This window comes from Heliconius melpomene, chromosome 13 (genome assembly GCF_056956725.1).
Source record: "Heliconius melpomene rosina isolate 202511_hmr_F chromosome 13, ASM5695672v1, whole genome shotgun sequence".
Lineage (NCBI taxonomy): Eukaryota > Metazoa > Arthropoda > Insecta > Lepidoptera > Nymphalidae > Heliconius > Heliconius melpomene.
In genome coordinates this window covers 7061770-7078531 of record NC_140401.1, presented here as the reverse complement: position 1 = coordinate 7078531, position 16762 = coordinate 7061770, and the positions used below count along the sequence as shown (strand labels likewise).

The following is a 16762-nucleotide window of genomic DNA, read 5'->3' as shown; positions in this document are numbered from 1 at the left end:
TTTTAATGCCTCTAAGAATATGTGTACAAAGTTTTATGATAATCGGTAAAGAAATTATGTCATGAAAGCGTAACAAACAAAATTATATTCATATTTAAAATATTAGTATGATTATGTATTTAAAATGACAATTAGTATTAGGCAGACGACTTCTACAAATATTTACACACAAATCGCTTTAAAGTTCATTGAAATAAAGATTGAGACCAGTCGTGACATAGTGGAACAAGTGTGTGGCTCTAAAGGCAACTGGTAGAGTTCGATCGCCAGTCGCGGAAATTAAATAATTAATATTTTCATTGGTGTTGAGACAAAACGCGGAATTGAATTCTGCCACTCAAAACGCAATGCCTTCAGAATTTTGCGGAAAATGGGTACGAAGTGTCATAACACTAGGTTCCCTCTGGATACCCTACTGTGTGCGGGAAATAGCGCGAAGGTAAAAAAAAAAAAGAAATAAAGATATTTATAACCTTTTTTTGTAGCGCACAAGAAAACAAATCTCAGTTATTCAATTTGGTCTGAGACATCATCATAAAAATCTTATACACATGTCATTAAGTGCGGTTTCTATCATCGTATCGTTGTAAACCGTGAGAGGCCCCATCGCTTAAACGAATAGCTTATTATTTTACTCGAATTAAAAGCGTTAGCGTTTTAGTGTAAGTGGTGTGTCGTCGACAAAATATATATGAATTTTAAGTAAGTAGCGCTGGCCACTAAACTTGTTTTAGGTAAAGTAAAAAAAACATTAAATCTGTTTTAGGTTGTTTAATGTTTAATTGATTTTGGTGTTTCTTTAGAAAAAAAATTAAAAGCCTACTGTTTAGAATCAAAATCTATAATTTTTATAAATTAATAAAATTACAACTAGTTATAAAGTTATCTTTAAATATTAATACAAAAAGAAATCGAAATAATATTATATATTTCATAGTAAAAAAAAGTTATGATACGTAATTTTAATATAACATAATTTTTTTAAGTAAATAACGATGATAAGAATTTTAAACTTTAAATTTTATTTGATTGATCAATTGAAAAATAATCAAAAGCTTTCAATATTCTGTTAAAACGCTACCTTTTATACTTTAGACTGAAAATAAATAATAAAAGGTCATCGTGCTGGCTTACGATCCGGAACGCCCATAGACTAACGTGTGGAGAGCAAAAAACAGTCTCACTATTTATTGAAAAAAAAAACAACATTATTATTATTATTACTGCTGTGTTTTTACGCATCTGCTTTTTGCTAGATTTACTCTTGTTCCTTATAAAGGGAAAATTCCATTAATTGAAGTCGTTTTTTATCATCATAATATAAAACTTATAAAAAACAGGTAAATTTTAGAAAGAAGTATTTTCTATTTTTATTTATTCATAAACACTTCGTTAGAGACAGAGTGTCACATCACTATGTTGTTCATTGAACGCCAAAGCCGTGGGAAACGGAAACGTCTTAGATATCCGTTGTATAGTAATTAAATTTGTATAAGCTTCCTTCCTTACTAAACTATTAAAATTATTATTTACATTTCTGTATGTAAATAATAATTAACATGAATGTGTATGTTCTAATAACTAAATTAATAGTAAATTATTTATATTACAACTTTTTTCTTAATTCTTTCCTTTAGTAAAACGAATCATTAACATATATTTTTAACTATCTGCAAAGGGTAGTTCGAAACTTCTTTAATATTTAGTGAATCACGAAACTTGACTTCCTCAAATGTAATTTTATGAAAGTATAATTACACCGAGCAAATACGATTTTAGTTTAATCTTATCAAATATTCATATAAAGTTTTTATGTAGTATAAAAACTAGAGCACTTGGGGCGGTGCACGTTTTTCCGGTTAAATAGTTAAATACTGTGGTACTAGACGTCAGACTAACGAATTTTTCTCTCTAATTACTCGGTGTCAGAGCGATTGTGCAGGAAATGCTCTCGCGCCGGACAAAGGAGTCTGCGACGTTCATTAATAAGATCCTTCTAACTGCAATTTCCCTGAATAAAACCCGAGTCTCGTTAAAAATATTAATATCGACGATATACCAACCGCCTTAATGGTGACGATCATTTAAATCCTTTGTCCTGTTTAGCTGTATCGCTTTTAATTACAAATTCATTTCGTTGGCGTTTTAGATTTATTTTATCATCTTTTTAGCCTTAACTTATAAACCTTAACAATTGTATCTAATATAAATAAAGTATTTTACCATTAATATATAACAATAAATTCAATTATTGTAGAACTTGTATAATTTCTCTTCAGATAACAAGGTAAAAACTTAAGCATTGTTCTCAATACCTATTATTAATCAAAATCGTAATGAATAAAATTAAGTAAATTGATTTAAATCGCTTTAATTATTTTATACGGTATTTCTTTACATAATCAAATCAATCATTGAAAAGACGAACACAAAAAAAATACATTTTTATAAAATATTAATCTTTCAGGTGTAAACTCTATGTACAGACAATATTTCCCTATATTCGTTCTAATTTTAACAGAATTCAAAAGTCGACTTACAATGTAAGATAGAACTATTAAAATGACATCGCACTTAATAGATATCAAATATTACAGCTTAGACTTACAAACAAAAAATCTATTAAATGTAAGAAAATCTTTCTGACATAAAAAAATATATTATGGATTTTTAAAGTACTTTTTAACAAAGCTCTCTCTCTGGATCCTTTTTAATATCTTCATATAAATACGTCACAGTGGATAAAGGATAAAGGAAAAAGGTGCTTCTTGCTTCTTTGTAGTATAGATAATGAAAAATTGGACAAGGTCATCGTGAGAAGCATTTTCATACAAGTACATATTATGTACGAACACCGTTTGATTTGGCTGTTTTCTATAAAAATATATGTTATTTATTACATTTGAATAACCTTAAGAAAACAAAATTTAGTTTGTTCATGTTTACCCAATTATGTTGGATTTTAGAAAAACATATTTATATGCGTTAAATAGTTCTTTTGATAGCTTTGTGTACATAATAAATGTTGTCCTAATTGTTCACATACTCCATACTCAAAGATCAAAATAATTTCGATACTGAATGATTAATTGTATCTTAATGTAAGGAGCCTCAATATTAAACATCTTTTTCAATCCATGAAAGTTTTATTAGATTTTCCATATTAGGATTATAGACATTTATCGCCAATTATTTGACATTTTCATTATAATAATTTATTTACAAAAAATAAGAGGAATTTGGAATGTTACACCAAACGAAACGTATGGGGCGGCCATCACATACACTATGCCTTCTGATGCATGATGGAAACGTTGGAAAGAGTTAAAGTACGATAGTTCAAAGCGAGAGGTACTCTAACACCTATAGAGCAGCTCTTTATACCCTAGACCTTTAAATATTTAAATTTTGTCTCAATATAAAACAATTCTTTTTATAGCTTCTTTACATTTATTAGTAGATACTTATACTGCCCACGTTATAGTAAATATATTCAGTTTGAAATTTAATCCAAAAACTCCTTAGTTTATCGTGTTTCTTTCTGTAGAACTAAAAGGAGTAACATGTCTAGAACAAATTAAAATAGGATTTCTTTTATTTAGTTAACAATGTAGTCGCGAGAAATTATTAAATATTAATATCACCATATTCTTCCAATCCTACTAATATTACAAATGTGAAAATTCTTAGGATTGTTGTTTGTTTCACTGTCACGCAAAAACTACTGAACGGATTAATATGAACTATAGTAATATATCTTGTATATCAGAATGAAATATAGGCTACAATTTATGTAAAAAATATATATAATTGGGTTATAATATGTAAAAGCAGGTGAAGTCGTACAAGGCAGACAAAAAATCAGGTTTTAGAATTATAAATACACTATTTTTCAGATACGAAGACTAATATCAAGTCGTTTTACAAACGGCTACACCGATTTCTATCAAATATGCCCAAGGGTTAGCCACATGTTCAACTCGCCATGATTTGTCGTACAGCGCTGCCTGAGCGAAGTAATCACTAAATATATTCGGCTTGGGCCGAGTGGTAAAGCCGCACGGGGTTATTTACTATACTACTGCTCAGTTTGTCGATTTATACAAAACGAACGTGCTCGTGGACTCGGAAACTTACTATTTTAAGAATTCGAATATAACATACACTCATTTTTGAGTTATTCGGGTATTAGTTAAAGTTAATTATTTATAAATGATGATAAAGCTCTTTTGATATTAATATGAATAGTTTAAAACACGGAAATGAGATTTTGAAATAAGCGGTTGTGCTTATCTAAGTTAACCAAAAGAAGATACTTAGGCAAATTAAAAACATTTTAAATACAATAAAATATTAAATAAGTCTATAACTATATTGTATTACAAATAATATAATATTCATTGGACAATTAGTGAAACTTTTGATATTTTTGCGAATATGAACATTCGGTAATTCAATATATTATGTGAGTATCGCCTCCTCAAAGGATTCATGTTTTAAATTTAATACTCGACTAATAAATCGGTGCAGCGATCTCGAAACATGAACGGAAATATTTGCCTTTGGATTTTACCTTGGGACTTCCGGAAAATATTTTATTTCATTTGTAAATAAATTCGGACGCACTGCAAATATACTTATATTTGGTTTATAGAATGGTATTTTATGTTTGTTTGTTATTCTGGTATCCTTTCGAGATAATGAAACTTATGGCAAATTTATTAAAGAAAATAGTTTAATTTTCCCTTCATTTCAGTGTGAGATACCGAAACACATTAAAATCTACTAAATAAGAAAAATATGTTTTTATAAAAGACTTATTGTCTAATAATAATTTTTCTTTAGATATCTATGGCAGTAGCGTGGCGTTGAGTTGTGTCACTCAACATGCAATGCCTCGAGAATTAGGCGGAAAGTGGAGAGCGGAGTGTCTTAACACTAGGTTCACTCTACCCACTTTAATAAGTTGTAGAAAAACATATTCGCTTCCAAAACCTTAGATTGAATATTTTAATAAACAAAGCGCTAATAGTTTCTTCTTTAACCTTCCGTACCATAACTCACGCAACAATGCCGGCTTGCGCCAGGAATAACCGCGGAAAACAAACAGACGGCCAGACACCGCTGTAAAGCACCATTTCAAACATGGTTATATGAACTTTATATATGTTTTTTAAAAACATGGTATGTTTAAAGGAGAATTTATGTATTTTGTAAGTATTTTAATGGTAACGGAGTGTCTTAGCACTGGCTGCCCAGGTTCAGGAAAGAAATTGTTTAAAGAAAATAATCTGTATATATTAAAAACTAAATACGATGTGTGAGGAAACAGATGAAAATTGGACATTTTTTAATATCATTTAAAATTATTTCTTAATTTTTATCGTATCGAGGTTTCCTTTGTGTTCTTATTATGAAACCATTTTCTATTATACAGCTATAATAAACTGTTAATTAAAACATTAACCTTGTAAAAATACCACGCTTTAGATATAATTGAAAATAAATAATATATAAAATTTAATAGGTTAATAGAAAAAAATAATAAAAAATTTGTAACGTTTTACTCTAGGTTCCCATTGAAACAGAACATTTGTTATCTTGAATATATTAAAATAATTCAAATATATCTATAATAATTATTATTTTTACTGGCCGCCCGGGCTTCACTTTGTTTATCTAAGTCTACCATAGTATATTTATATTAAAAAAATCGAAACAGCGTAATTGGTGTTATGGTTACGTTGGCTTTGATATTTTTTAATATCAAAAACAGTCTAAAATGTGATGCTCGATAATATTCAAAAACTATTCATGACTGTTGACATGTGAAAATAGATTAATATAACGTAGTTTTAGGCCAATAAAAACTTACATGTACGAATAGAAAGACAACTTTCATTATATGAAGATATAAGAAGCTAGGGGCTATTATAAAGCCGACTTCCAGATTTTATTTCGACAAAAACCACTTGTAAGTTCCAATTGTTGTAAACTCTACTGTAGAGTAGAAATCTGTTACATGTCAGCCTAATTAATATCTAACGCACTTACAGAAGGAAAAAAAATCTTTAAAAATATATAAATTTTGTATTTAACAATTCCACGAACTAAACGAATAGTTATAACTAAACTTGCACAAAACACAGCCTTTATTTACTAAAGAAGCATAAACTAAAAGCATTCTTATTACGTACACACCCGAAAGATGAACCTCGCGGAGAAGTTATAAAACAAACTTATCGAACACGCCGCAGTCATGCAGAGTGAAGTTTCGCCATACATCATCCAATGCGCCCGTTGAAAACGAAAAAGATATTCAACGCTTTCTGAATACACCTGAAAACAATTCTGTAACCGGATGCTATGAACTAACTGGCTACAATAGTGTTACATTACAAACAGGGCGTGACTGACTTTGTTTTTACTTCATAGCTCACTGGATTTTTGCGAGCCGATATTGCATATGCAAGTTCTAATTAAAGTCATAATAGCTGTATGAAATATATGTCGGGGGCCTGTCACGGCATCAAAAGAGTGTGACTGTAAACCCGACTGGTTTTGGGTTCGATTCGATCTGGAGGAAAACATTTATTTCAATTTATGTTATCATTTCTCCGCTCGGTGTCGAGGTAAAGCGCGGCGTTGAATTTCATCACTCAACACACAATGCCTCCAGAATTCGGTGGAAAATGGGGAATAGAGTGTCTTAACACTAGGTTCCTTCTGCCTTCCATGCTGTGTGCCGGTCCAGTGTGAAGCTCGTTAAAAAATATAAATAGCTTATTTAAAAATGCCACATAAGGCATGTGGATATTGGAAAACAGGGATTTAAATGCGCGTTATAACGATGCCACTTGCGATAGTTATTATATAAATTCAAAACACGTAATAGACTAATTTGTGAACATGTGACAAGAGTGTAAAAATTTTCACTTCCAGTGGATAGTAAAACGAGGGATGTCCTAATGTAAGCAAATTGCCGTCACAGCCTTTCAACGTCCGGTCGCGGCTATCATTTCCAAGATAAGCGCTTAAAAGCCTGCTGGAAAACGCTTTCTATAGACAGACTGTTACTAGATGTTTCCATATTTTTTACTTTCGTTAAACGTACTCCATGTTATAAACACTATTAAACTTTATATTATAATATTACATATAATATGTTAATATACCTTTATATATAAAAGGTTGATCGATCCAGGGAATTTCTTCAGGTTATATATTTAATTGTGCTTCGAACACAAATCTTCGTTGAATAAATTTTCAGATTATTAACTTACTGGCATCACTTCAAAAGTATACATAATTACATTAATTTGACGACTTGTTACCAGCGGCAGCGTGAATGTTCTGCGAAAAATTCCGCTGTATATAAAACGAGGTAAAAAATAAGATTATGTTAGAACAACCTAATAATCTTAATGCATTGGATTACAAAGGGCTTATTTGGAAAAGCGAGGGCCTTCGCCATTTCCAATAATGCTTTATTATTTTTGGTAAATTTAAGAAACCTTAATTCTCTTACATAACATATTTTTCTTTGTTATAAAATGATATAGAAAACAAAGAAATAACTAATTTATCTATATACTCTATAGAAATAACTAATTTTCATGCAAACTATACCTAATTTTTGCATTATCTTAACTAATTGTATCTTTTCACTGATACTTATTATAAATTTAAAGCTTACTTAAAATACTTAATATAAAACACTAAAATGACTTGGGTCTGTAAAGTAAGAAACATTCGTATAGTAAGCTAGCCGGGAAGGCGGTATGAGAGGGAGGTAGGGGGGCAAGGGGGGACGGAGGGGGTACTTGCAACGTAATGCACTTGCCCTGGTCAGGAAGCGCGGCGGAATGCCGTCAGTCGCGTTCACGGGGAAGGGAGTAGGGGGCAATGCACGCTGCGCCGACGCAACTCTCGGACTTCCATTCAGTTCACTTTATTTACTATTCTTACTTTTGTGAAGATTACACTTACAAAGGATTTTACGGATATTGTGTGATGTAAAGGATAAGTTTCGTATTCAGTTCGACAATACTTTTGTTTGGATCGTGATGGTACGTTGATTCGTCAATTTTTTTGTATTTTTATTGTATTTTTTCTGTCTTTGCTATATAGTAGTTTAATTTAAATATAATAACATAACATTGTTCAAATTTAGATTACTTTACTAACATGTAATAATCGACATTGTGTAGAATATTAACCTACTAAAAAAATAATAAGAAATCTACATACATTTAGTTATTTTTTTATGCAGTATAACAATAAATATATTTAAAAAATATCTAATTAATCATTGAACGATAGCTTCCATACCTCAAACGTAACATAATCGCACATCGCACACTCTAGACTCTAGATGTACATATTACAAGTCACGTGACACTTCACTTTGAATCGGGCATTGCAATTTCTCTGTAAGTTTCAAACGCCGGGTTGCAAGCGCGCGTTGTATGCACACTCCAAAGGATTACCTACTATTTGATGGACAGCGATTAACTCACACCCGGTTTGCCGTTGGTTTGTTTCAAACACGATGCCTGATTTGCTCTACTATCACATTAGTACTTAAACTATTACAGTACTAAATCAAAAGTTAACGAAAATTAGTATTGCGAGTACGGCATTACAACTGTGTTATAACTCACAAGCTGCTAACAAGCTTGCAATTATCGAAGATTAATTGCTAAGTAGAAATAGAAAATTTCACAACTACGAATGTTCGTAGAAGTTTTTAAAAGTATCCCCTTTTTATAGTTTATTTTTCTTTTAACTTACAGGTACGTGCGTGTTGTTAGAGAAAGTTGAAGTAGATTTCATACGTTCGCAACACTGCGTAAGTAGTATTTAGCGCTATTTTATTTTGCTCGTGTTTTACGCTAAGCTTCACAAAACACTGGACGCTGTCCGTACAACGGTGCTTAATAGAGCCGGTCTGTTGTGTTAATGACCGCCTTCCTAACAACGCTTAAGAGAAACCCACCAAACTTAGAAGGAACGTCAAAAACTTAGTGCAAACTGCTATTTTTCAATGTCACTTAAACAACGACGCGAGTTTAAAGTAACTATATTGTTTTGTGAAATAAAGCAGTTCTAGTTTTGCTACACTAAGAAATTATTTTTCACGATAACATTATGTTGTACGTATATGTAGGTATAGTCGCTACAGAATTTGAATGCCTGGTGTCTCTTAGAATAGTGATTACATTCGGGTTCACAACGAGGTGAACCAACAGAATAGCTTTTAGAAAGTATTTGTAGATGTGAAGCTGCAAGCGATCCCTATTTTCGATATTCTACATATTTTTTCAATTTTAAGTACGTATAGCTTTGGTTTTTTTGTTAAGTTTCATCTGTAAACATTTAGTGTTAAATAATAACTATTGAATGTACAAGAAAATATATGCTTTTCCTCGAAACAACTATGAAGTAAGCGCTTTCCGTTGCTGAGGCAAAAATTCCAACTTTTTATCGAGACATAGATCATGATTTACGCTAGCATCGTGGACAAAGCAAAAACATCTCAAACCTCTCGCAACAAGCAATGAAATATGTATGTATTCAAACAACAAAACACGGGCTAACTAAAATTTACCGTGTTTCAGTGTTCCCTGTAAAATATCGAATGTGCCGGTCCCCAGGTGCGGTTCAAACGGCGCAAGTTTCACTAATGTGCGGCTTAAATGATGACAGTGTTGCGGGACGGGCTCACCTAAGTCTACCCGCAGCTGCCCGACTATAGCCTACTAGATATCGACTTTATTTACTTTCGCTCAAACTTAACGCTCCGTCTTATATCTCCCCGTGATAAGCGTTTAACTTCTTATTTATTGCCACAAGTTTTAATAGATGTTATGTATTCGCATGGAACGGTAGGCAATGTTTTAAAGATGAGATTGCTAAATCATGCGAGACGCTCTAGTTTCGCTTAAAATACACGCTCACGTGCTTAATGGTTATTTTTTAAACAATCACGTCGATTATATTTTATACACTTTGTGAAAATCAATTATGAATACTTATGTATAATTAAATATTTCTGCGAAGTGCAATAAACACTTTTTTTTGCTCCCTCGAGTCATATTAACAATCTATGAAGATGTTATGTTATCTAGTGTATGTAAATGGTAATATATGCTGCATCTGCTTTTTCCTCTAGGGAACGTACTAAACAAGCTTCTCCCGGTAGAATTTGTAAGCAAATCACCAGTTGCTTATAAATGGCTCTAGTCTTGCTGGATTTATTTCGTTTCTAACAAATCCAAGGCTCGCGTGCATACAATGTGTTAACGAAACTACGTAAATATCATACGAATGTAATAAGTACCGCTGTTTAAAGAAAACGCTTATATTTACATTCGTAAGGAGAGGTAATAGAGGAAGTTTGTCGCTTTATGTAATCGAAGGTAGTATCACAGACCGAAGTTTCTATTCGCTAACTTAGTGTAAAACGTGAGCTTGGATAAGCTAATCTGATCCCTTAGATATTTATCAAATTGCCTTTATTAACTGTAATCGTTATATTCAGTAGAGTATGCAAGCTTATTGGTTGAATACTTAATATTATACATTTTAATTCAATAGCAACATCTTGCCTTACAACTATAAGGTCGCCAATACTATCGTTTCTTTCATTATTGAAACTAGATTTCCCCAGTCTTTACAGGCGGAAATCTAAAAAGGCCATTGGGCATGTTTTTGCGAACCTGATATGAAAAAATATCTTTATAAATATTTCAATCATTCATTCCTATACATTGAATGAAGCCTGTACTTGATTGACTCAATTGATTTTTGTCCAAAAATGAATTTGGAAGACAGTTATTTCATCGCAGCGGCCGGCGAGTATTCGTTAGCAGGCCTCGCTTACAATCATCGAATGGAAGTATTCGAATACAGAAATAGTGATGTAATGGCAGTGGTGTGGCACAGGGCATTAATTGTCACAGGTGTCGATTACCGCTATGACACCACTATTTTTAAATGGACTTTTTATGTTTTTTCCCTCTGTATACCTATTCAGTCGAATATTGTTTTCGTCGTAATTGATTTTTAATTGTCGAACGGATACTCATATTTTTGTGCTAGAAAAAAAGTGAGCATTCGTTAGTATAAATCATTATTTATTTTAGTCGTTATGGCGCTACATGGTTTTTATTTTATGAAATAAAAAAAATCGATTAAATTCTGTAGAAATTAACGTATGTACATTTTCGAAAATTACACTCTCGAACAAACGGAAAAACTCATTAGTAAAGGTGTTTTACATATTCATATCGCTCGATAGAGATAAAGAATATTATAAAGGCGCATTAGGTTTTGTGTTTTTGACGTCAGCGTATCGTTATCGTTAATCAGTAGCGTGTTATCACGTTGTACTCGAATGCTTGACACAGTCGGCTTGATAAAAAACCTTGATAAATTACGTCCGAAATATCGAATATATTGATTTTACTAACACCCCTTTTTAGTTACTTCAGTTTTATTGCTTCACCGGACTCGTATTGTACATTTTACTTTCTTTTGTGTTTAATTTTACTAATGGACTCGGGAGTATATAGTACTACTACAGTGGACTACACGTTATGTTTACGATAGATGCTTTAAAATAACTTTAATTAATCACTTTTGTTATTTTATCTTATATTTTTAAGTTGTTTTATTTTTGTAAACATTTTAATGATTAAAATCACTTACTATTTCGATTCGTTGAAGGTAAATTCTGAAGTTATGAATACAATAAAAATGACAGTGTAGGCGGGCGGGCGGTAGCAGTTCGCCAAAATACGACTCCTTCGTTCGAGAAGCCCATATCTTACATATTAGTATCTACTTGAAAACACACTAACACAAATCATAGTACAAACTATGAACAATTGTTAAGAAATTTTGATATGTAAAAAGGAATTTTGTATAATGTAAAAAATAATATTGTTCTAATAATAATAAAAATAATAGTGATATAAGATTTACAAGATTGGTTTCTTACCAATATAATTTGCAAAAGAAAATACACATTAGACATATAAATTTTGTTTATTAAATAAACAGCCAACATCCTGTCAAATATAAAATAACATTATTATAACATGAAATTATAAACAACACTCGGTTCCCACGATGATGACCGTATGAAGCATACAAAGGAAACTCCGTATTGAAAGGTCCACGCTATAACTACAGGGCACACTCAGGGCGAGCGAGAGTAAGTAGAATTAGGTTAGGTGTAAATCGTCGGTGAACTTGTACCTACAAGTGATAGCGGAACAAAGCTCTGTCCAAACACACGTAAGCGCAAGTTCAACATTCGACCTGAAACTACAGTGCACACGTGTTAAATCTGCACTCGAAACATTTGAACTTCTTTAAATATTAACTTTTAATATATTAGATGGAGTTTGCTGAGAATATATTGTGTATAGAACTATTCTGCACTTTGTATTTGACTAGTAGCCCGCAACTAGGTTTGCGTTGACTTTACTTTACTATACAATTTTACGTATTATCATTGGAATTGACGGAACGGACTTGCGTAACTGGTGGATATTAACGCCTCGCTATATAACCATGTGTAAAGCTTCCAGCACGTCTACTGCCTACTATATTAAATTTTCTTTAGCCGTCATTTCCTAATTTCTTATATTTTATTTGGACCTATGGTCCTTTGTCAGATTTTTCAGATCTTTAATGTTTATTTGCCAATGAGATATGCCTCGCAGACAAAATAATTTTTGTATGGCGCCATTTCATTATTTTTTATAGTTTATCGGAACTATTGGCATTCTTCATCAGATGTTCCAGATTTAGGTTTTTTTATATATCATGGAATTTTTCAAGCATCGTTTTATTAAATTTTATAGTTTAGCTGCACTACTTTGAATAACATCAGGGTGCACGTTTTCAAAATCAATATAGCCTAGATCTTGTCCAGGCTATAGCTTAAGCCGAAAAAAAAACAGTAAAATCCATCCCGCGGTTCCGAATATATGCGCATACAGACAGACAAACAGATTATGAAAAATTTTAAAAGCATAGATTCATTTACTATTAATATTTTTACATCTCCCTACATTATTTTCTCCCAAATATATTCAAAGTACATTCTTATGTTTTGCTTTATTATATTACAGATGTTAATTAAATCTGAAAATAGAGCAGTACAATTATTTTTAATTTCTGAAATACATGAGCGTTGCGTGTGACTGTAAACGCGACAGGTTGTGGGTTCGTTTCCCATTGGAGGAAATGAAATTGAATACTTTCATGTCTTCGCTTTGGTGTTAAAGAAAACCGCGGTGGAGAGCGGTGAGTTCTAACACTAAGCTCCCTTTGCCTACCCCGCTACATGCGGGATACCGCGTGAAACTGAAAAAAAAATTGAAATGTTAAGCTTACAAACACACACATCTATACAAAATCTCTCTACCCGTATAGTATACGACATTGTGACCGGATATGTTTCAAAAGACTGATACAGCATCTAAACCGTAAATACCGCAAATATTTTACCGTTTGTAAGCAAAATGTATTTACCCTCAATAGGCATCTGTCGCATTGTGAAGAAATTCTTGCATTTTTTTGTAACCAAAGGCTTTAACAAATAAAGGAGGAAAAGGAAAAAGGAGGAGGTTAACGCTTACTAACAAAAAATATATAGGCTAAAAGTCATGGCTATGTTACTATAGCGAGACAAAGAAAATACTGATGAATTAATTCCTCTGAGTGGGAATCAAACTCACAACCGCCACACTTACAGGCAAACACTAGAACTACTGCGCTATGACGGCCTAGCAAAAAGTAACGACCTATTTACAAGTATATAACATTTTCAAGTTTAATTTAAAACAGCAATTCCATTCAGTCAGTCGTAATGCAATTGTACTGCAACGTCGTGTATGATAATAAAAATAAAAATAATAAATAAAACCTATTTTAAAAACTGAATCTCAGCCCCTACCGTAGTATCTCCTTATCAAGCAAGGGTCCCGCGGGTTCTGAATTCTTATCTACACAGCCAATTGTTTGGTTAGGTAATAGAATACGATGTACTTAACGGACCCGTTGCGGACATTATGCGGATACACTTTGGAACCGTTAATTGCCTATTAAATGAATCCGTTAACGGATTAAATTAATTCTGACAAACACTAAACTGCAAGCTCTATTGAATTTAAGTTATAGTGTTTGATAACGTGATCGGTGTATTTAACGATATCGATGCGATACGATGAGATGTGAAGCGTTAAATTTATATGTTTGTAATAAAATACGTAAGTGTTTTTTTTTATGAAACTACGAATTTGCTATGGGTTCGAATCCTTATCTTATTTGAATTAAGGTTATAAGGAATATATTGTAAATGAGATAAATTGTAAATTGTAAATGATATTGTGAATAAGAATGTATATATTGTTTTTTTTTACATATTAGGAAAGGAAAAAAAACTATTTTATTTTTGTCCAACTTAATTAGCTTCACGCTTTATCCCTAGCGAGGCAGCCAGATAGGATGGAGCGTCAAATGCTACTGTCTCTACATACCTCTTTCATGTACTCTTCATACCTTTTACATATACTCTTCTATAAAACGGCATGAACTTTGTAAAACTTTTATTTGATACGTATTAAATTTCAACGAATATTTACAACCTGCCTCAGTATAAACAAGTGAGGTTGACAATAGGTGCGGGGCACTATAAAAAATTAATGTGTATCTCGTTTTACGAGCGTAGCGAGCGCCGAACACCTGTCCGCGATCTGGACAATGCCGACCGACGATGTGTTTCAAATTTACAACAATATTATCTATACTAATATAATAAAGCGGAAGAGTTTGTTTGTTTGTTTGTTTGTTTGTTTGTTTGTTTGTTTGAACGCTAAGATCTCTGGATCTACTGGATCGATTTACTTTGTTTTTGTTTTGTATGAAAGCTGCATTCTTCAGAAGTGCTATAGGCTATATAATATTACATTACACATATATACTGATAAATTAAAATACTTTCTAATTTGACATGCAATTTATTCTGCCATGTTAATAACAACCGTCGTCGCTACGCGACCGCGTTCGTTACCGCGTCATTTTGATATTCATCCTTATGAAGATAAATATAATAGTCACTTTTAGCATTTCATCTAGATTGAAATTATATTTCTATAGAAATTATATTCTTATACTTCAAGCAGGCGTAGCCGCGTCCGGGTCCGCTAGTTTAAAAATAATATTAATATTAAAATTGAATCAGTAAGCTATGACAGCTTGAAATTATCAGATTAAAATAATATATTAGAAACACTATTCTATTCTATTTTCATGAACAATACGCAGTGAAACTCTATTGCATTGTAGAGGCACACCACAGATGTAGCTGTAGCCCCGCTATCCCTATGTTCCTTTGCCACTGATCAAATAAAACGCCATTGTGCATTACGTACAAACATCCTCATACATTCCCATGTGAAAAGACTAAAGCTACTTCAGTCTGTCTCTGTGAAATATATGTATTTGGAAATTTAGATACGTCAATTATATATATTTTTTAATTTGATATGTTTTACACAAAAAAATACTTACTTTCAATCAGTCAGACTTCGCTGCTAGTTAAGTATAATCTATAGTAATGGTATGCAAATGCGCATTTCTTGATGTCGAGAGCAATATTTAGTATGTCAGTAATATTTACCTCTATTTGAATAAAAATTGGTAGTGCTATAAGAAACGACATTTGAATATGAAAGGTAACGTATACGTATTTAGTGTAAATGTATTAAATAAGAGGCCAGTCGTGGATCAGTGGAACAAACGTATTACTGTAAACGCGACATGTAGTGGGTTCGATCAAATCGCGGCGTTGATTTCCGTCACTCAACGCAATGCCTGCAGAGTTCGGCGGAAAATGGAAAGTGGAGTGTTTTAACACTAGGCTCCCTCTCTGCCCATCCTATACTGCCTACAATGCTATATGCGATATACAGCCTGGAGCTGAAAAAAATAAATAAAATGATAGTTGAATACGAAAGGTAAAATATATTTAGTAAATATATTAAATAAATAAAAAGTGAGCTTTAAACGTGGACCTTTGAAGCTTTTGTGATAAGCGAGTGTACTGTTCAGGGTGATGCATTGTGTTTACTGTTTCCACCGCTTGAATGTTTGCCTATTAATATTGCAAACTTTAAACGTGAGTGAAAGCGCATGCAAACTCACTACTACTACGAATATCATTTTGCTTTAGGTATACCTAGTATACGAGTAAATGTGGCTGTGTCTACGTTAACTGTATATTGTTAACAAAAAATATTTTTTGTAATTTATTATTAAGTTGATGCAACTTTTATGTTTTAAATTAAGAATTAGTCGCAAAACTTTATAGCTGAAAACTTAATTAGCTTTTTTAGATAAGTAACTACAAGATTTCTGACATTATTAAGGAATATTACATACATGAGAATATTCGGAAATTCAATCCTCTCGGAACGTCGACCTCGGAAGCTCTCAAATTTATATCACGTATAAATGATCTATGTTAAATAAATCCTTGTGATGTTATAGTTTCGTAAGGATCAACTGTTGAGGCCTGTTCCCCAGTTTTGCAGTTCGGTCGCGTTCGCTGAATACCTGCGTTAGCGAGATTGGCGTTAATCTGTTAAATCGACTGAGGAATGAATGTTAATTTGATCCTTCAGCCCAACATTGTTTGTACGGTTAGTTGACCGGCATGATTGCAATACTTGCTTGATTTATACTT

The 16762-nt window shown here is 32.3% G+C and overlaps 1 protein-coding gene across 12 annotated transcripts in view; it reads left to right on the top strand.

Annotated features, from left to right (window-relative positions):
• Positions 1-16762, top strand: part of heph (polypyrimidine tract-binding protein 1 heph) — a 316994-nt gene that overhangs the window by 176628 nt on the left and 123604 nt on the right. Inside the window, exons 1-2 of one of the 12 annotated variants that reach the window (XM_085196833.1) lie at positions 7913-8069; positions 8796-8851. The exons of 9 other annotated variants lie outside the window; for them this stretch is intronic. Coding sequence is in view for 1 of the 3 variants with exons in the window: in XM_085196827.1 (XP_085052953.1) it covers positions 8067-8069 (3 nt within the window). In the remaining 2 variants the exon portion in view is untranslated. Of the gene's footprint in view, positions 1-7912; positions 8070-8795; positions 8852-16762 lie in introns of those variants that run through there. 2 more of the 12 variants (XM_085196832.1, XM_085196827.1) reach the window with 2 other exon arrangements.